Source organism: Harpia harpyja, chromosome 16 (genome assembly GCF_026419915.1).
Source record: "Harpia harpyja isolate bHarHar1 chromosome 16, bHarHar1 primary haplotype, whole genome shotgun sequence".
NCBI lineage: Eukaryota > Metazoa > Chordata > Aves > Accipitriformes > Accipitridae > Harpia > Harpia harpyja.
This window is the reverse complement of record NC_068955.1, coordinates 17179810-17202478: the sequence shown is the minus strand read 5'-3', so window position 1 is coordinate 17202478 and position 22669 is coordinate 17179810. Positions and strand designations below refer to the sequence as shown.

The 22669-nt window shown below is 38.2% G+C and overlaps 1 protein-coding gene across 7 annotated transcripts in view; it reads right to left on the bottom strand.

Annotated features, from left to right (window-relative positions):
• The window catches only part of TSG101 (tumor susceptibility 101), a 45808-nt gene that overhangs the window by 16625 nt on the left and 6514 nt on the right, over positions 1-22669 (bottom strand). For 3 of the 7 annotated variants that reach the window (XM_052810522.1, XM_052810521.1, XM_052810523.1), the window contains 9 exons: positions 22494-22618; positions 21749-21854; positions 19110-19280; positions 17984-18157; positions 17321-17405; positions 16553-16676; positions 15047-15207; positions 8802-8886; positions 6842-6911 (listed from right to left, as the gene is read on the bottom strand). In XM_052810522.1, the coding sequence (XP_052666482.1) occupies positions 8868-8886; positions 15047-15207; positions 16553-16676; positions 17321-17405; positions 17984-18157; positions 19110-19280; positions 21749-21854; positions 22494-22618 (965 nt within the window). In that variant the 3' untranslated portion in view covers positions 6842-6911; positions 8802-8867. Of the gene's footprint in view, positions 1-96; positions 192-1921; positions 1989-4610; positions 4738-6111; positions 6276-6841; positions 6912-8801; positions 8887-12817; positions 12962-15046; positions 15208-16552; positions 16677-17320; positions 17406-17983; positions 18158-18890; positions 18976-19109; positions 19281-21748; positions 21855-22493; positions 22619-22669 lie in introns of those variants that run through there. The other 4 variants (XM_052810520.1, XM_052810524.1, XM_052810525.1 and 1 more) reach the window with 4 other exon arrangements.

The following is a 22669-nucleotide window of genomic DNA, read 5'->3' as shown; positions in this document are numbered from 1 at the left end:
ATTAAGAACAATACATTCCTCTTTCCATTTTCTTTCTTTACATATCAGTTATAGAGGGAAGCTTCACTTCAGAGTAATCCTTTCAAAGCTACTCACCAACAGTAGTCACAGGAGGCTGAGGAGGGTAGTACTGAACACTAGTGGTTGCTGGAAATGGAACACCACCCGTATAAGGATAGTTTGGGTAGCTGCTGTGACAAAGATAGATATGGTAATGTTATGTAACTATTTGTAAGATATCATCCATGTACATTATCTTTGTATGTCACCATGTTAAACTGTTTTTTACATAATAAAACGTTTAAATTGCAGGCTAACTTGTACTTTTTCTCTTTTCCTGTTCACATTAACATCTTTCACAATTTAGATTTCTGGTATGATTTAAGATGATACCATTTTATCTGAAACCCTATCTAGTTGTTATTGCCTGGTCAAGCATTTGGATCATTCCAAATTCTCTTCAATCTCTTAATCTTGCCATGCCATTTCCAACTTGCCATACGAAACCCCGAAAGTATCCAAAAGAAATTATTCTAGCTACAAACTCACAAACAGCAATTTCAATTTAATAATTTTTAGTATGAGAATAGTTAACAAGATGACTGCTGAACTGCTTTATGTAAACCTAAAAATATTGTGCAAAATAAGATTGCAAGATGAAACTCCTCCAGCAATTCTCAGCCCTGCTCTGAAGGATGAAGGAAAGCAAAAGTATTCATTTGTTCCCTGAAACAATTGCAAGATGACATATGACATGACAGACTACAAAACCTTTCTAAAATACATTTACTATCAACTGAAACAAGGACTCAAATTAGTCAGTGCTAGACTGACACACACCTGCATACAGCGGAGTATTAACCATGGCTATAAGTAAACAAAACGGTACAAGAAAACACGTAAAATAAAAAATAAGCATATTCTGTGCCTCTCCAGATAACTGCAAATTTAAAATTAAAAGTTCTTAAAACCTTTCTGTTAATTCATAAATTATATTATTTTAAAAACAGTTCTTCTATCATTCATTTTTGTACAAACATTAAGAGCACTTCAAATAAATGTGTTCAGGAGGAAAAAAATTGCCATAAGAACTTATCAAAATCCCCATTTTTCACTTCTTAAAACATAACACCCCACGTTCCTAATGCTTACAGGGTTTTAAATGTTTTAATTTTTTTTACATCAAAATGTTATATACTACAGCAATTCCTCATATGCTCCTAACACAACATCAGAACGTAAGGATATTAGCAATAAAAAGAATTAGTTATGATGTGAAAAAATGTAGGTACACACTAGGAGGCAGCAATCAGCATCTTACTATTTGCTAAGACAGAACTGCAAGTCTTCTGGAAAAGCTTCATTCCAAACTATTACACAATATACTTTAAAAGTCTTGTTTTTTATTAATAAAAAGCATTTAAAATAATTTGTGCCCTTCAAATTCTCCTAGAGTGCTCTGAATTAAGTCCACATTTATGCTGGAGTGAAGTTTTGTATTAATCCAGCAATTGTTTTGTTCAATGTTTTGAGTTGCTAATTACCCCAAACAATACTAACAAAGCTCATGAACAACCCCAGCTTGTAGGGGTACATTTCTTTCTGTATCATGTAAACATATCAACGTTATAAAAACTAATCCAATATACGAATGAAGCAAGATAACATCTGGGAGTTAGGTAATAATTTTCAAAATATATTTATCACCCAGGTATATTGTATTTGAAGCAAGCAACACCAAGAAAGCTAAACCTTTCTCAAACTTTCTTTTGGCTATTGACAAGAATTCAGTCCTCACTTTTACAAAAAACTGCTAACACGATAATTATACAACAAATATACCACAAGAAAATACAATTAAGACTAGTTACTATTCAGTGAAACTATCATGAAAGTGATGATGGTTTAAAGGGGTTCTTACCTCGGGTTTGGAGTGCTTCCTGCTGGATAGTTAGATATTCCACCTGGAATGCCCGGCATATAGGAAGCTAAATAAAGTAATGATTTTGTGTATTTTTACTTTTCAGAAGTTTAATATATATTAAGATCACATATATATTAAGCTGCAGTAAGACGCTTTTGAAAATATTATTGAACAATGCATACAGTATAACACAATGAAACAAGAGAAAGAGGTCCTTCTATGGCCAAAACCCCTCAAAAATGTGTACCCTGCATCCTCTAACACCATCACTTCTCACAACACTCCCAGACATTTCCCACGCTGCTCCTCTGCAGCTTGGCAAGAGGGATACATGCAGATGTTTGTTGTGAGCTACCTCTGTGCCAACTGACCAACACAGCTGTTTCCCCTCAAAACACATAAAGGACTAAACTTTAGTGGACCTTCCCTCCATGTATTGGCCAGTTAGAGAACTTCCTTTCTGTATACAAGCACATTTTCACAAAATGCAGGCAACTTCTGCATTTCTGAAGATTCCACCTCTACCTATCAACTGTGGTTAAAATATTTTCAAGAGTATTTTGTTTGGAGGAAGAGTATGAGAACTGTAGTTGAAGTCAATTACACACTCCTTAGAACAAGTAGCTAGAACACCTTTCACTGCATATTTATTTTTTTCTTAAGCATTACTTTAAACTAACCACTGTATGGATAAAAATGGGTATTGATTTAAAAAAGCACAAGTGGTCGTACTAAGTAAAATGTGGATAGTTAAGAAAAAGCATCTGCAGCTAGCGAACTCAATAAAAATGGCATGTTATTAATGATGACGCACATGAAGAGCTGTCTCCGTTTTTTATAATAGCTGAAAAAAGAAAATAACCTTTCCAATGCAGCCATTGTTCTCTACTCACTAAAAAACAAGTGCATAATTTAAGTACCTTCAGAGTAGCTAGACTTCACAACAGTTGATCAGCTGTTTAACAATCCAACCATATTCTTATCCAGTAATTTCTGCTATTTAGAAGTTACACTTTAAAATTTTTTTTATCAGCACATATAAATGTCTAAGGCTTTAACAGTCTTAGCCATTTTAAGTTCCTTCTTGGAACTCTGACAATTCTATTATAAAAATTATGTTTTGAATATATTTATTCCACATTTCTAGTAATTTTAGGAATATTACATCAAATAGTTGTTTTTTTTTTTTAAAGAGCTGAGCTATTTTCATCCTTTAATGCTTTCAAATTATTCAATTTTTTTAAAAGGGCTTAATTTCTTCTTAATCAGTGTAACTAGAACTTAAAAAAACCCCAAAACTAAATGTCTGTAAAATAAGGAAAAACTGATTACACTAGTAGAACTAAGTAGCTATTAATAATGTGAAAATCCTGAAACATTTCCACTAAAATTACTTCAGCTATGCTAGAACTGAGCAACTACAAGAGTAATCAAGTGTATTTCAATTGACAGTCCTTCCTTAAAGCATAATACAGGTCACAGTCTCCACTAAAACTATACTTGTACTGACACCTGCTGTTCTTGGAAAATCAGAACAGTAAAATCATCTAGTGCTCTTATAGGTAGGCTAGAGCTGGACAAGCTAAAAAGTCCCAAACACTTACCTTTAACCAACTACCCCTAATGGTCCCACTTATGTTTGCTACCCCTTTTCTCAGTGTTAAGAACCTAAGACCCTGTTAAAAATCGTTTCCACTGGAAATTGTAATGAATAGTACTTCAGCTTTTCAGATGTAACACTATGGTCTGATAAAAGCCGTATTTCAATAGAAAATGGACACAGCCTTAAAAATACAGCAAAAATATATAATCCCCAATACACCTACTCTACCATTAAATTAACGTAGAACTGCTATATCATAAAACAATCTGCAGCTAACCTGTTCCCCCTCCTGCCCCAATCTTTGGCTTGAGTAGGTCTACTCTACTGGTTTTGGTTTTTTTTTTTTTCCACCCAGTGCAGAGTGTCCTCTTGGAAGAGTTTCTAGGATTTTCTGTTTTCTACTTCCCTTTTTTCCCCCACCCACCTATCCCCAGTCCTTAAAACAAGATGCCGCCAGAAGTTTAAATAAATAAAAGATTCAGAAAGTCTTGAGAATTTTTGCAAGAAAATAAGAATGGGCACCAAGTCAGAGTACCAAATCAACAGAGAAGAATGAAAAATCACATGGCAGGGTTTTTTTCATATTCAGCCAGCAATTATTAAAAAAAAAAACAAACAACAAAAAAACCCAGGAGTGTGGGCATAGGAAACGCAAGCCATATGCTTCTGCTTATGAAATCAATGGTTGCAGGAAACTTAACAGACGGACTTGTATTATCAGAATAAAAAAAATTAAGATACAAAGAGACTTATCTGAATGATCTCTTTTTAAGGACATCTCTGAATGTTGACAGGTTACTGGTTGTTTTGAGAAGCTTGGGCGGGGTGTTTGTGTGTGTTTTGGTTTTTTTTTTCTAAATACAAACCTGATTTTTCCCTCCCTTCCAAAAGCCAAAAAACCACACACATTCTTCCAACATAGTTCAAAAAGGTCAAGTACAGCACAGGTGAATTCAATAGCCAGCAATATAGAAAGTCATTCAAGAGTAGAATACATCATTTATTGACGAACTGTGCAGAGCAACAATCACTTTGGAATATTAATACGAGTATTTGTAGAAATTAGTAGTCATGACCACTTACTAGTTGGTGGGCCTGTTGCCTGGTATGGTGGGTAGCTCGATGAAGCGGTAGGCCGAGAAAAGACTGGAGGCTCCTCACCAAACACAACAATCATGACCTGAATCAGTTCTAGCAAGTCTGACTGGGGCTGTGAGGGTAAGCAAATCACAAGCTGCTGATTTCGCTAACAGAAATTTAACCGACTAGAATAACAAAACGATACCATTCCATCAGCTCTCAAAAGCCATGTTTTTATTGGTGGGGTTTTAGTATTTTTTAAAAATATATGTATGTATATATATGTGCATATTTAACTTCTTTTCTGGATTCCTTTACAGATACCAAACCCAGCCAGCTGGTATTCAAAATGGTATAGCAAAATACAGCTGCAGCAGCGTTTACACTCAGAATAAACTGGGTAATACATGGTTCCATATCAACTGCAAGGCAATAAATGACTGAAGATGACTATGCAATGATGGGTTATAATTATTTTTTAAAAACTGAAATCCACTCTCCAACATGAAAAAAGTACAAACCCCTTAGGTGTTCAGACATTTCAATTTCATACAGCATATAGCTTTTGCTCAGATTCAGAATGGCTCAACAGAAAAAAAATACTCTAACCCACTAAGGAGTGGCACAAACGTCCTTTAAATATAGCTAAACTAGGCTTCTCAGTTTATAACTACATTGAATATAGGCATGATGTCATTTTGCCAAAATAAGGACAAGCATCAAGAATGCAGCACCAGATTAAATATCATATTTCCATATTTTCTTAGCTCTATAATCCACTTCCTTATTTTTAACCAGCCTCTCAAACTGAATGAATTCTGTAACACCTCTATCTTAGACGATCCTCTTGCTTCTTCAACACCTGCATCCTGATCTGGGCAGTCATTTTCCACTATTACTATGCAAATGCTGAACTACCACCCATGCTTAATAAATTTATTCCTGTTAATAATTTTTTACAGAACTATGCGTCTTGTACAATTCTTCTGACCTTGTCAGCACAGTTTATCTTCTTTACAAGTCCATGTTTTGGTCACAACTTCTATGAGGCCTGCACTGCTCAATGCCTTTATTTGTTGGTAAAGCAAATATATCCATATACTCGAAGCTCCAGCAATATCTATATAAAGAAGTCCAAGTGCTCATACAAGTCCATTTTAGTCACAGAGATTAATTTCAGCACAGAGATGTTTTAAGAGAATTTTTAATTCCCCTTCTGTAAATATTCTTATCTCACAGATCTTCACATCAGTGTCCTGCCAGGGAAGGATGCCTATGCTGCAGTGTTTAATCAGACAAACTGTAACTAAAGATGCAATTAACCAGGCAACAGAATGCAACACCGTGAACCTTAAGGCATTACAAATAATAAGCAGTTGTTCTCATTAAAAAAATGGTTTAAGACCTCAAATAAAGAGGATTATGGTTTTTCTTAAAAATGATACAACTATCTAAAGGAATTCAGAACTGCGCAATTTGAGAATTTCAAGTTCCCTATACTTACATATTTCCACTCATGCAGATAAGGAAGGTATATCTTTCCATTTGCATCAACATGCTTCCCAGTTTTTATTGTCATAGAGCTAGTGGGTTTAACAAAACAAATTGGGGGGTTGAAAGGGTAGGTGTCCAGCAGCCACAAGCAAATTGGGATATTGTATGTGTTACCTAGAAAAGATATTTTGAAAGATTTTAAAAGTTATTCCAACTCTTCAACTGTCCTCTCTTCTCCAGATTTATAAAAAATTCTTAAACCCAGTAAATCCAACTGCAGAGTCAGAAGCAAAAGCTGAAATCTGCTAACACCATTCAACAAAGGGCTCACAATATGGCCATAAACTCAATTTTCAGAACAATTTAACTCTGATTTACAATTATCATTTATCACTGATACATTATCTCATTTGTTCTACAATGCAACATTACTAGAATCTAATCTGAATTATCATTAGCTGCAGCAATAAATGGTTTGCAACCCTCATTCAACTGAGAAGCCTGAAAAACATGCAGTACTGAAAAAAAAAAAGAGAAATGTTACAGAGCTGTACAATACTGAAGAAGAAATGCTCAGCATTAAAATTTTATTCCACAGCAAAAATAGGGAACAGTTTCTTTAAAACATTATACTTCGGACAAGTAAAGGATTTCCAGAAAATAGTGATCACCGAAGTATTGAAGTTGAACCAGGACAAACTAGTTTTTCATGTAATTTATACATAATTTATAATAAATGCATACCTCTGTAAGGCACAGGAATGGTTCCACTGAGGCTCATCAACTCCCTAGATGAACCATCGTTAAAAACTGAAAGGGAACAAACAGTATTTTTAAAAGAAACGTATTTGCTACATTAATCTCCGTTCAGGTTCAGTAGTCCACCTATTTATTAGCATAAGTTTTCAGAAAGTTACACATATATAAACTCAGCTTGAGATGTTCTACTCCTGCACATTTATGGACTAGCAAATGATTGTCTACAGTCAGGTAACGTATTTCTGAGAAACGAATGACTAATTATTGTCAAACTACCTTCACTGCAAATAAAACTGTTTCCTCATTCAGACAGCAAGTAAAACATGTTGGAACCATACAAACTGCAAATCATACAAATCACTGCAAAGATAACCTGAACTCAAACTTAGTGTAAAGAACAACTGTCATTTTAGGATTACAAAGAATTCCTTATGCTTTGTCCAAACAAACAGGTCAGCAAGACTACTGAAAATTACTGGGCTATAGGCATTTATTACATAATCAGTAAAGGTAATTTAACTAAACAATAATACACTAAATAGGAAGAAATGCGTAGCACTTGACTCACTGCCAAATCTTAGTCTTAGCTCACAAACTGCACAGGAACCCTGACCTCAACTTACTGAGTTGCTGTATTTAGCTTTCCCCTACTTTCAATCCAATAGACTATTCTTGGCTGAATAAATCAACTTCTATTTTCTTTTTTTTTTTTTTCCTAATTTTATTTTTATTTTCCTAATTTCACCTGAAAGTTTCTAGCCATACTTCAAATGTAGCTTATTGTGTACAATTCTTTTAGTGCTAATGTCCTGCAAAGGTAGGTAGAACATGTTGGGACTTAAATAGGGGTATGTACTTCATTATTAATATAAACTTGAAAACTGTCTCAACAGCAACGTAACCATTTTCTTGCTCATTTCACTGCTCCAAATAATATCAATTATCTCTACTTGGTTGTGTGCTCAGCCTTTCCCAGGCAGCTTAGAAAGAGTTAGGTAACACAAATGGGCTTCTTGCTGCAGCTCAAAGCTATCTAGAATTCTGATCACTATCGTTACGCACGTTATGTGTACAGTATTCCAGCCACAGTCCTTTCACTATTGTTTTTGATTCTCCAGTCACTGTATGAATTTTTATTTCCGTGACAGCTGCTGGCTTGCAGCTATTCAAGTTAAAACTAATTTATCTTTTACCTATCCATGTCCCTTCTTAATACTTCTCAATCCAGATTTAGAATTTAGAAAGCAAAAGACTATAAAATCTCTGATGATGTATTAGTAATATAAATTAGGTCACAGAGGAATCCCACAGGTGACAGTTAAAAAAAGGTCAGAAGGAGGATGACCTCAGTAGCTATGCTGGCTCACTGTATCTTGTGAAACTATACCTTCAGCCTCTGGAGGTGACCCTGGATACCATCTTCATTTAATGCACTTGAATTTACTCAGAGATAACAAACAGGGATTGTCATTGTTAAATTTACATTACAAACCCCCTCATACCAATTTTCTATACACTTGACTGTTTTCTTCATGCTCTTAAGGACAGCCACAAATACTTTTAATGAAGTATTTGTTCACTGATTTACAGTTCTTTCTAAATAGAACTCTAAAAATATCTTTATATGACAGCAAAGCTGAATTTTTAAGACACCAGCAATCTCAGGACACCAACCAATATGACATCACCGAGCGATTAACTAAAAGTTAAGCTGTGAAAAATGCAACACTTCTCAGCACGTTAGACTGACTCAGTAATACAGAAAGGTTATTTTAGAAAATAACCATCTGTGTTTCCAAGGAAGTATTGATGTCAAAGATCAAAGAGAGAAACTCAAATTATGTTTTCTAGTTTTAATCTCCTTTTTCCCCACAAAACCTAGCAAATGTACCTAAACCATCAACAATTCAATAACAAAAATTTTCTCATGCACAGACTAACCATATGAATCCATGACAGGTTTGAGGTCCTTGTACTGAGTAATAACACTGGTTGTCTCCTGTACAGTTAGGTCTCTATATGTATACTAGAAAACAAAAGAGAAAGAATTACTTGAGAGACTGTGTTTTCAGTGTAATTTAATTTCATTTTATTTTACCCAAAAGACTGCATTTATGAGAGTTTACATTGATATACGGACATTCTTCTCCACTCTTATTTTGGAATAAGAATTTATTTCTCCATATTACTTAACTGAACATTGCCTATATAACTTACCAAACTTTAACAAGGTGTTAAGATGCTTTTAGTCTTAAATAAGGGTCCATACATCAAATAACCTGGGGAAAACTATTGCATTTTCATTCATGTTCTACCATAACCAACAGTATCTGAGAGATATATGTGGATCTGAAAAAAAATGTATCTCTGAACAAATATAGTGATGTTTTGAACGTTCCTGATACACAGCTATCTAGGATCTGAACCTCACATATCTTTCATAGCACTTTTCAAAGCATCACAGTGTTTATCAACCATTGATCAGTATTTTCATGTATTTTATCAACTAGAAAGCAGACATTTCAAAGCATGATATTATCAGCAATAATACTGGTTTCACCCCCTTCCTTTTATCAGGAGCAGGGAATAACTCACAGCACAGAAGTTGTGTAAACCACAGATACACTACTACAGAATTTAACAGTTTCAGAACTATAATCCACAGATAACAAAAGAGATGCTCCTGGGCAACAGAGAGCTGGTTCACCTCATGGCGCAGCTCTTTAACCTTGTGGCCATTCCTCCTGACAGCTACCATTAAAAAGAAAAGCTAACAATGTAGTCCCTTGACAATGTTTTCATTGTAATAAAATAAAATAAAAAAATTACAATCTTTAGACGTCTTAAGGAACATAGACAGCATCCTTTCATTCAACTATGGTAGGAAGACAAAGGGCGCAACACAATGAAATGTCCGATACCCAAAGCACCCAAAGCACGCAGATGTTAACAACATCTGAACAAATTAATTCAGACATTATCAAAGAGCAAAGCGTGGTGCCACAGCTAAAGGTCACCTTTGCTCCGACAAACACTCATGAGTTGTGAAGCCTGGAAACTAACTCTTCTTCCTATTATCTACAGAGATTGACAAGGATGCTACTCCTGGGCATGATAACTCTTATTTAATGAGCAGAGATGAACACACCATGCCATTTCCAATAATGCCACCTCAGCCTATAAAAAGCACCTGCGCTTTGGGGGATGCTGTGACTTATCTTCCTGAAATAACCAAGGGCAAACCAGCCACGTGGTCAGTCTGCAAAATTCTGGTCTGTGGGAAAGCAAGCAACCCCTCCAGTAGGGACGCCTGTATGTGGCACCTGCAGAGGTCAATCAGCCAGAGGGTCAAGGCAGCCCCTGGATGCTGTTTTGACAGGAGGGCTGCAGCAAAGCGTCTCAGCCTCCTCTGGAAAGTGGGTGCAGGACTGGGAGCGTGCAGGAGGGGCTTGACAGAGGAGAGACAACTTTGCTAGCATTTGAGTACATTCCTCCCTCCTTCCCCAACACCTAGCAGAAGCAAGAAACAGGTAACAGGCATTGCTAGAACATGGAGCCAGAGGTCTGTGAAATTTCAGCTAGGCCAGCCAAAGACTGGCAGTACATACACACATCACTGAATGTGTTACTACAGTATGAATAAGAGCATGCCACCAGCTACTGTAAAAAGAGGGGATCTTTTTACAGGAATGTACCTTATGGCGCAGGATATAGACTCAAGAAGATTGGCATAATCACTATCAAGAAAAGAATTGGCTTCCACTAACAGAAGCTCCTAACAAGCACAAGGATTCAGAGTCAGGACTTAACTCCACTTTTGACACAAGAGTCTCAAAGTCAGTTTAGTCAAGGAATAGATAAAACAATGCCTGCCTGCTCAGCAGATGTACTGGGAGTCTGGTATACGGTGGTTGATAGGGCTGATAAAACCCATATTTGGTTATCTGGGGTGCTTTTAAAAATTAGGCCCAAGACCTGAAAATTAAAAAATATTTTCATACGTCTCTTAAAACTAAGAACAAGAGTATTGCTGCAAATAGTTTTTACACTGAGTGATGAATAAATACTTACTTAGAGATAAGCTTGTAAGATTCCAGCTACTGCCACAAGCAAAATTAAGTGCTACATCAGCTAATAATTTCACTACTTTGATCCAGATAACTACAGAAGATCAAAGTTCTGTACATTAAAATGACATATGAAGAAGTTTTTCCTAATGAGAATGATGGCTTTTCTAGAATTTTTTATTATTTAAAGCACAAAGCATACTCTTTTGAGCTTATTTCTCTTTTCCATTCTAAGGAGTACTAACATATTACAAGACAATCTTTTCCTGCATTCATATAGTAAGCAGTGAGCATTTCCAAGAAATGTCAAAATCTCTTTGGAAAATGTAAGATCCTAGTGATTTCTACAGAACTAGCTGATTAATTTGAATTCTTAGTTTCTAAACTTTTTTTTTCCTCCTCCATTCTCAGATGGCAAATACATCCTCCTCATTTTACATATCAGGAAACAGATCACAGAGAGATGCTTTTCAAGATCAGACAGCAGGTAAGTACCTGAAGTTGAACTAAGTGCTTATGTTCACCCAAACTAGGGCTTAGGTCTTTTGTTATCTCACGCACTGAACTATTCAATATAGGAAATATCACTAAGCTTTCCTCCACAGAAGAGAAAGTGTAACTGTTTTTGAAAAATAAAGTAGTGAAATAGTAATTCATCAGCTATTAAGTACATTGCACCTTGAACATACCTATATAAAGTCAGATGGGGGTATAAAATGGGCGAGTGTGGGGGAAAAACGACACGAGATTACCTTAAATTCTGTTTCTTCTGTGCCATGGCAATAGGGAAGACAGATGTATACAAATATATACATGATCTCATTTGCTGACACTGAGTTAGTATTCAGCACTCATTTTCAAGCTGAGAAAAAAATCTGCTTATGATTGCATGAAGGTGAAAGACCCTTTAATAAGGTTTCTTAAGTTTTGACCAGACCCTCGCCTGTTGTATTTCATTTTAAAATTGTGCAAACACGATGATTAAATGTTGTTAAAAAAATCCCCCCAAACAAAACCATAACTCCCCCTAAATATTCAGCCTTAGGGGTTTTCATTTCAAGCTGCTGGACGAAGCCCAGTTCTCACCTAAAGAGTGGCACAACTACACATGGCTCTGTACGATTCACCGATTAATGATTTACCTTCCAAGAGATTTTCTTGTTTCCTTAAACAAGGGTGATAAAAACCCCACCCCTTGTCCTAGTCAATGAATTTGAACTTGCCTTCCACCTTCATTTAACCAGCGAATACAAATGATGCTATACAAGCCAACCACCCACGCGGCAGCTCTGATCCACTTCGATGCGCGACAGCCTCAGGTAGGCAAGTGGCGTCTATTCAGCTTTTACCGGCCACATCCTGCCCCAGAACTAAAGTTTTGTAGGACTACAAATAACGACAGATGTTCGGTTCTGGCACACTATCCTTCCCCTTACAAACGAAGTCAATTTACAGGTGGCCGGACACCACCTTTCCACCACCACTTCGTCCGGCCGCCGACACGACCACCCCCGGAGCTCCCCGCGCGCTGCCGGCCCGCCACAAAGACGCCGGCTGGCGAGTGTCCGTGACCGCCCGTCAGTAAGGAAGCGGGAAAGGGGAGCCGACCGATCCCGGGGGCCAGCGCCGCGGCTGAGGGAGACGCGGGGCCCCGGCTCCGTCCCTGGCCCGGGCCAGGCGCCGAGCAGCCGCGGGCGCCCCGCAGCAGGCCGCGGGCAGGACCCCGCTCCCCTCCGCCCAGCCCCTCGCTGAGGCTGCCGCCGCGGAGGGCGGCCCGCCCGACGCGCCAGGGCAGGCGGAGGGCAGGGGCGGCCCGCAACCACCCAACCGGGCCGGCGCGGAGGGGAGGGCAGGGGAGGGGACTCTCGGTGTCCCCGGCCGCACCATTACCTTGGCGAGCATTTTCTTGAGCTGGCTCTCGGAGACCGCCATGGCGGCCGGCCCCTCCTCCGCCCAACCGCCGCTGCCGCCACACACCGGCCCGGCCCAGCCGCCCCTACATAAAAACAGGAAGCGGCCGCGCGCGCCCGCTTCCGGCAGCACCGCCCGCTTCCGCCCGGCCGTGACGCCACTTCCGCGGCTGCGGCCGGGGCCGGGGCCGGGAGAGCGGAGAGCAGAGGGCCGCGGAAGGAGGGCGGGCGGCCGGGCTTGCCCTCTGCCGTTTGGCAGCGCCCGGCAGCCGCTCCCCACCCTGCCTGTCCCCGTCCCTCAGCGACGCCACGCCCTAGCAGTACTTGGCGTTATCGAAAACAGCTCACAGCACGTCTAACACATTCTTCGTAGTGCAGTTTATTGTTAAAAAGTATTTCCGGGAATTAATTTCCCAGGAGAAGGGAAGGTGCCGTCACCCGCCACGGTGACTGAGCTGCGGTCCTGCGGTTGTTTTTCAAGGAACGCCACACAAACACGAGAGTGATGAGCCAAGATGAGTTACTTGGAAGAGGGGGCAGCTTTTTATGATTAGAACTATTAATAAAAAAACCCCAAATAAACAAAGCACTTCGTTCAGATTAGAATAAGTGCTCAACAGATTAAACAAAACACGTTGAAGAACAATGTAAAACCATAATTTTATACTGTTTTTTTCCAAAGCAAGAGAAAAAAACCAACAAAAAACCAACTCCAAAGTCCAGCCATCACATTGGGTGCTTTTTTTTAACGTAGCAGCAAAGTTGGTCACCTGCAGCCATCACTAATTTTGTCCTATCACTGACCACCACAAAGAAGGAAATTTGAGCACTCCATTAAAAAAAATAATCTGAATTACTGAAGGTTTTTTTTCTTTCTATCTTAATTCTGAGACCAATATAAACTCAGAATTCCTTGTAAGTCTGGCTCTTTGAGATACAACCAGAAGGCACAAAGGAATAGATCTTTCATTCTGATACAGATCCTACTTTTGCTCAGAAAGCTTCATCAATATTTAACCAGTCACACCTCAAAACACAAACGTGGAATGACGTTCCTAAGCTGCACACAACAGGAGTGGAGCTCACATCTCCTCTGCCTGCAACATGACTCTGAGGTATAAGCAGGATGAATATAGTCTTTTACCAGTGCAGTGAATCAAGAGCTTAGAATCCCCCAAACCCCTTTATCTTAAAACCATCTGCTCTTTGATTTATCGAAAAATCCACATCCTGCTTTTTCACCACATCCCTGGCCTCCCCTGAGGAGGGTTACGGGTTCTGTTGCCTTCTCAAGTAGCTGTATTCTCCTCAGGCTGATGTAAAGCTTACTGACATCAGCTGGCTTTGGATCAAGGCCGGAACTCGCAGATACTTCCACACTACCTAACTGTCAGATTTTATTCTTTATTTGAAGCCCCCCCCCGCTCCTCCCTTTCAGGAAGGGCACCTGTTCCAATGCTGCACAGGGCAAGAGTGTTGCACGTATGTACTGAGAACTGCAGAGGCTTTAGTGCTTTGAACATCCTTACAAAATAAGAGCAAACAAGTCATGACCAGAAGGTCTCAGACATCATATTAAATACACAACATAAATTCATATCCAATACTTCAGGTTTGAAGGACACTGCTAACATCATGCTTTAGCTTTTTTTCCCCTCAGTAATAAGCAGGAGTCCATTGACATAAGAGCATCTGTGACAGCCATGAAAGATCAAGCTATCAAACTGCACCCCCCAGTGTCCTGAAGAGCTGGAGTGTGACCATATTCCAGACAAGCCCCTGATGCAGCACTTAAAAACCAGGAGGAAGATTCTAGTTGGCTCTACACACCGGAGTTTCCGCAGAGCTGGGTAAGCTGCTCTCCTAGACTGTGTCCTAATGAGGTGCAAAGAGCTAAGAATAACCCAAGAATCAGGCTATAATTAGCAACAAAAACCCACAGGTGAAAGTCACCTGAATTTAGGTAAAACATTCTTGCACATTACCCTCCTCATTTTGGCTTCCAAAAGTGCACTTTTCAAATAAGAGATTACTGTGCAGTGCAGTATTAAATAATTTAAACCAAAACTGAGAAAGCACTTTTTGAAAGCAAAGTAAAAAAAACCTTCTTGTTTTATATAGAAATCTGTATATACCAAGCAACCCTTTCTACCTAGCAAATCTCTGACTTTTGTGAGCAGACACTGTGGTTTCCCTTGTGCTTGCTTACAGTTTCAGTTGCTGCTGAAGGTCATGAATTGATCCTGCACTGCTTTGCAGTTTCTCTTGCACTAGTGGATCTTCTTCTAGTTTGACCATTTCAATCACTCCATTGGTTCCAAGAATACACGGTAGACTTAAGAATACTTCACTGTTTATATTGCAACATCCCTGAAATAACACACAAAGAACACTGTTACACAGTTACTGATTTCTGCTCTGTCTGAAGCATGGAGCTACACAAAATAACTTGATTATTTTCATTAAGCAAGGATATTCCATCATATGGCATGTTTTGTATAGGTCCAATTCCAGTTATTTTAGATGCTGTGCAATGGGTTACTCTATAGAAACTTTAAAATATTACTGTACAGATAAAAAAAATCTTGAACCATGCCACACTTGGAGGAGTTTCCCAATATAGATACATCAGACCTCTATAATGCAGGCAAAGCTTATACTGCAAAACACCATTTAACCAGTTACTTAGGTAGAACAAGCAGGGACACATGTACAGTATCATTAGGTCTTTTGGGACTGAACAAAAGAAATTTAAAAATGCAGCCAAAGAGAGCTATCCAAGGAATATTTTTCAAGTATTGATCCCATATTAATTCTGTGAGAGACTTTATTGAATTTATATCCCTATAATTCAAGTTTATACTGTAGATTTTGGTTATTTTTACGATCTGAATGGCAAAATGTACATTCTGTAGTTACTCTGCAGTTTAAAGGACTTGTCACTCCTCTGTATCTGCATTTAGTTCATAAACAATTAAAAACTTCACTTGAAAACATAATGATGAAATTAGGTGTATGTCTGTAGTTGATACAATAAGCAAGCTGCTCAACTTCCCTGCGCTGGGACATGCAAATCACCCTTCTGAAGCCTGTAAATAGAAGTGATCAGTAAATGTTTCTACATGTTTTTTTTCCTCATATGAAATGACTTAATGCTTTAATGAAGCCTCTTAGGATAAACTTTAAACAAGGTTCAGTCTACAATTTTAAGTTAAATATAGCTTCATAATCTTCTTTTCAATGTAAAGTATCAAGGAGTAAAAAAGCAGCTGTTTCAAAGCTGGTCAAATAACATACTGGCAGAAAATGCATTTTGTACTTCCATAAAAGACACACAACTCTCTTGGCCCCTGGAAAAATCTACATTCAATAATGAACACTTGGAAACTGTGACACACACATTTCTCTTCATTTGCCAAATCCAGCTATTCAGGGGGAGCTGGTCAGCAACCTTGAACGTATTTTCCCCTCTAGACTCTTGTATTTTTGGGATAATAATCCACTTTTAATACTGGTTTCAGATTAACACAACAATTGATTTTTGCTCACTTTTGGACTAGAATTGAAAGCTGGTTTTGGAAGAAAGTAACGGAAGTACTGCTACTTCAGAACAGTTACTTTAAGTAAGATGTCTGTGCTGCTGAAATTAATGGTCATATCCAGTATAAATAATATAATTACAGTGCCAACCAAAAGATATTCATAACACATTTACCTTTGCCAGAATGGATACAGAATGAACCTTCCTTTTATCTTTCAGTATACTGTCAGTCAAATCAGCAACTGAGAGCCCAACAGACCAAGATCTCTGACCTTTTCCCTTTAGAACTTCCATAGCTCTACGTAAACCAGGAAAAGGAGAAAAACATGATGTTTAGATTTTAATTATTCCTATTTTGGTTTATATGTAAAACCCAAAAGACAGATTAAGTGTACTGTATCAGGTAAAGTGTACTATAAAACCATGATTCTCTGTTTTGGAAAACAACAGAAGGGAATTAAGAATTGCTTTAAAGAATTTCTTTGTGTATATTTTACCCACACTTGTAACAATTCTCTTTTCCGTCAAGAGGTGTAACTGATATGTGGCTAATTAAATCAGATAAATTGATCCAAACATGTACTTTGAAGTAAATTGCTTTCACACAAACTCTTGAGAAAAGTGTGCTAGAAGGCTTGTCTACTTTTTTTTTTTTAAAAACACAATCGAGCTGGCAGCTCTAATATTCTAGTGTATATTCTACAAAGCTTGTCTCATCCGTAGATCGTCACAGGCACATTATTGAGAACTTCAGAAAAACAGTGGGCATATACACATATATGAAAGTGAATGACACTCAGACCTACAATTTCCTGTAAACTCAATATGTCAACATTTTAGAGCAAACTTCCTCCTCCTCATAAAGAGCTGAAGAAAAAACTCTGCAAACATCAAGTGCCTAAATATGAAGAAAAAAAAATATTAAGATTATAATGGTGTTACCTGTTAGCCACCTTTTCTCTTGAGTTACAAGCAGCCATTGGTTCCATTTGATTTGCAACTAAATTACAACTGGTCCATGATGGTACTAAATAGAAACAACCAACATTTAAATGCATATCTAAACAGTAACTAAAATAGGTACCAGATAAAGTGGGGAGAAGAAAAAAAAAATAAAACAAAAAATTCAAGCTTTCCAAACTCTCCTTCCCCCACAACCACCCAGATGTAGTTGATGACCTTCTAAGGTTTGCCGGACTGCTGAAATAAACTCTACAGTAGATCACCTGGCCAGAGACACTTGCTTAAAAATGAAGTAATACCTAATAATTCTTACATTAGCAGTAACCTACCATATATTATACCACATTTTCTTCCTCCTTCTGTACCTCTAACCTGTATTGTTATACCAAATAAAAAGCATTTGAGGCTGTATGTTCTTTTTTTTTTTTACTGTGACAAATGTCAAATACTTTTGCTACCACTTGAGGTCTACAGTCTCGGGCACACACCAAAACTGTATTATTTAGAACGATTATTAAGAAAATCTACCACCCTGCTTATGACTACCTTCATTACTTTTCTCAATTATTCTTTCATTAATCAATTCCTTAAGCACTGCCAGGACATTATATACTCATAGTCATAATAAAAGTATCACTTTACCTTTGTCTTCCCCTTGTTCACCAATAATCCAAGCATCTTTTGCCAGCGCCTGTGCTTTCAAAAGGTTTGTCAGTATATACTGAAATCTCTCAGTATCTAGATTGGCACCTACTCCAATAACTCTGCTTTTCGGAAACGCACTCAGCTTCCATGACACATATGTCATTACTTCAACTATGTATGAAAGAAAAATATGTTGACAATGAAGGACAACTCAAAATTCAACACAACTGCAGATTACGAATCACAATTACAAAAGACTCAGGACCGTGTTGTTTACTTTAGAAAAGGCATAGGCATGTAAAAACGTATCAGTAGTTTATTTCAACCTAAACCACCAAGTCAGGTGGGGAGGAGGTGAAGAAAATTCACAGTTCAAGTAAAGTTTTAAGAGAAGTCAAGTGAAACTTCAGAATGAGTCACCATGCTTCCCTCTACCAAAAATCTCACATGCTTCTAAATTTAATTCAGCCAGTATTTAGTTTCTTTTCATTTGGCAAGCACTCTTTTCTCCACCTCCACAGCTCTAAATGATAGGAAGGGTAAGAAGCACTTGAGAAATAGAAAAGGGCTGTCTTCAGTGCGTTTACAGGACAGAGAGGCTCACACGTACTTCTTTCCCTTTTAAGTAGTGCTTTTCCTTGTCTTACTTCACAGAACCACTGACCCAACAGATTTAAACTTTCCACCAAAACATAGCTGCAATATTTACTATCAACACCACATTATGTATATTAGTAGTCTGTGAGTCTGATCATATGGCACATAACACACATGCATCTATCCTTACTGCACAGAAGAAATGTATACATAAAACTCACAACTGACAAGACAACAGCTAATGGATGCTAATCTTGTAGATACAATCAGGCGGAAATTACATACAGAAACATACAGAAATACATACCTTTTACACAAAACAAAGTATACTATTTTCTTTTATCTTGGTAACAGTAAAGAAAAAACTCTCAAAGACAGTGTCCTGCTCAAAGCTGAAAAGGAAAACATCTTTCAGAGTAGCAAAAATTTTTTACTAAGTGGGTGTATTCAGCAGTAACGTACTTTTAAAACGGGCCAAAGAGAAAGCCAGCTGAGGGACAGAACATTAGGTGAAGTACCAACATACCTGGATGAGAAGCAACAACGAGAACAGTGTTCTGACTGTAGTGCGATATTGCTGGGATAATTCCTCTGAACAAATCCACATTGCTTTGTATGACATCAAGGTAAGTCTGAGCATTACCCAGAGAATTAACTGTAAGTACCACAACTTTTGAATCAGCTGAAGCAGAAAAATCTGAAAATACAACGAAATTATGTTTTTAAAATTTATGTCATTCTATCAAGTTCTGGATGCAAAACAAAGAGCCACCCTAAAGGCTGAACTGCAGCATCCAGCCTAGTTAGGGATTCTTCCCCTCCTGTCTCCCCGCCGTATCACCCAATGTGGTATTTGGGGCACTTCCACAGCACCTGTAAAACACAGCTCTCCCACAGAACTATTTTTCCCATTTCATAGTTGGCAAACACAGAAGGCAGACTGCAATTTGTCCAAAGTTACAGAGTGAGACCAGAAAACATCTAGATGGGGTTGACAGATAAGCTTTTCCAAGTTTTCTTGGCAAGAGAGGGGAAAAAAACCAAACAAACATGAAAAGGCTGCTTCATTTTTATTCTGATTTTTAAAGAAGTGGAAAGACTTTCAACTCCTTTATCTGAGGCTTCTATAATTTTTCATCTTATAGCTCAATCTAGGACATGCAGACAACCACAAGAAGTGTTCCAAAAGGCTATTTATTAACTCAAGTAAAAGACATGTATTTATTAGCCCAGGAAAACACACAACTACATTTGCTGCAGAAATTCGTAAGTCAAAGCTGCCTTCAGCGGGTAACTGCATATCTGAGTACCATACAGGCGATCAGCTTGGACACAGAAACAAGGTAATTTGACTGTCACACCACTTCTGGAACCAGCTGAAGCCAAAGCAGAGGCCTAGTGCACTGACAAATTGGAAACATACTAAGCAGGATATAATTAATATGAGCTTGCTCCAAACCTAGATATAAGCATACTAAAACAACAGGTGACAGCGTATAAGCATTTTCTAATATTGTAACACTACTAATAGCATAGCCAGCAACAACATACAAGCTTTTTGTACCACGGCTAAATGTAAATATGTAATAGGTAACCACAAAGGCACAGAGATTTGTGGTACAATTGCACAACCAGGGTTCAGGAAAAAACGTGCTAGCAGTAAAACCTGCAATATAAGATCAAAGGATGTAAAGCAGGCAATGTCAGGTGCAGAATAAACAGGTAAGATACCTGGTGGAACCAGAACACATCCCTGACCACAAAATAAGAGAAATTACATCAGAAGCACAAGAAAGCCCGCACTTCATCTTGCAGAAGGCACAAGGAGTATAAAACCACCACAGACAAGAAAGGAAGAACGGGAAAGTTGCTCAAGTCAGTTCCAGCTTCCCCTGTGAAAGAGCTTTTGAGCCGCATCACCTCAACCTCTGTGACTAAGACCATCAAAGACTGTAGCCATCACCACTAATTACAGAAACATGGCATCCACTCTGTTGAATTATACACTCACAGCTAATTGAGGACAAGATTGTTAAGAACTAATTGTTTGAATATGCAGTGATAATGATTAAGAACTAACTATCAGCCATGTGCATGTTTAATCAACATCAATCTTGGGAAGTAGTACTTTGAAACTTACCTTTATCTATCAGATCTATCAGCCTTTTTAACAGTGCTCTCACAACTGTCTCTAATTCCCTAACATACATACATTTTTCCCCCCTTCCTTCCTGTTATCAATTAATATGTACAATATGATTGAAATAACCAGGGAGCTGCTAAAGTCCTGCGTACAGCCCCCATCAGTTAATGTTTAAAATAGGGAAACAATAACTAGACATGATTTAGGGCTTAGGAACTAACTATTAGACAATGGGGCTTTATGTTTATGTCAGAAAAGGTAATGGATTGTGGTCTCGTCAATAAACCTTGAAGAATCGCTTGGAACTGCCAAGATTAGGGAAGAAGTAGGTAAAAGGTAATTCCTACATGGGGAGATTGCGACCACCGACTCATTGACCACCTACTCAAATGATACCACCTACTCAAAAGACGACAATGAAGAAGACAGAATCTGCGCACTAATTTACATGAGGGGTGAAGAAGAAAGAACCAATCATTAAGGAAAATAACAATGAATATGTATTAGTTAAGTGTATAAATGTGAGAATTTTTGAGACAAGGGTGTGCTGTCTTGAGACAGGCACCCATTCATGCGCATCAATGAAGTTAATTTGAAAATACCTCCATGCTGTGTGTTATTGCCTTGCACACCGAGTAAATGAACCCTGTTTGAGGGACAACATTCACCCTCTCTACCTATGACACTGAAGTAGTAGCTTGGCTTCTCTCTATTTCTGTGCAAGTCCAACTTCAGCATTAGCCTCTTACCTGAGGAGTACAGACTCACATACTTCTACCTCTATAAACAGAATGAAAAAAGCCCGAAATAAAAGCGATGCAAGCTTTGCTGAACCTTCCCCTCCCAATTCTGCCCTGAAAAGATGAAGAAAAGCAAGAAGCTATGAAAAGATAACATCTTTTTAAAAAGATGGTCTATATGCCAGAGCCTCTATATCTCCCCAGATGTCCTGCTCTCATTAAAATGAGCACAAGCACACACAGTACAGTACTCGCTCCCATTCCAGCAACAACATCTAATACCTTTGCTGATCTCCACATTTGGCAGAGCAAAGATCTCCAAGTCCATGGTCCCTCCTTTTGCTGCACCGTCAGAAAGATCCAAAAGAACCACCTTGTCTGCAGCACCCTGTATGAATAAAAATAATGCAGATCAACAATAAAACAAACCAAAACTTGTTCTTGTGGGGATAAGGAATAAAAACCAGTATTCCTCCAATTCCAGTGTTTGTTGTACTGTGTATAAAACAAACAAAATTACTGACCAAAATTACTGTCAAATCACAAGAAAATTAATTTACTTTAGTGAATTTAATTGGAAAATGACTCGTTATGAAACAAACAAAAAACTCAGAAAACCACCTCTAGGAAGTTATAAATGTTGATGTTACTGTTGTCTCTGAGCATACAGCTGTAATGAAGTACAGACCATCTACAGACTATCTTTTTCCAGGGGACTAGGAGATCCCAAGTGTACGAGGCCACCGCTCAGGCAAGAATCCTTTAACTAAGGATTTTCAAAGTAAGTGAATTCAATATTCAACCTTTTGTATTTAAAAAGCTGACTGAGAAAACAAGGCAAAAACTTAACACTTCTGTGTGTCCATAAGTTAACTGAAGAGAGAAATGACTCTGAGAACTGAAAGAGAGAATAAGCAGTGACATGGTTATTAAAACTGCTGAGTTATTTCTACGTGTCATACACTAAGAAATAGGTTGGAAACCTCTCTATTGATCAGGTCTGTTGCTATTTATAATAATTATGTACCTTTGCTGCAACTGCTAGCACACATGCAATGCCAAGATCTCCAGCTCCAACAACAGTAATTTTGTTAAAACATCCTTCGTTTTTGCCTCCACCAATTTTACTCTTTGATTTCATGTCAGTCTCTCCTACAATTAAAAGAAAACCACAGACTTAAGTGCTAGTCCACACTGTATCAA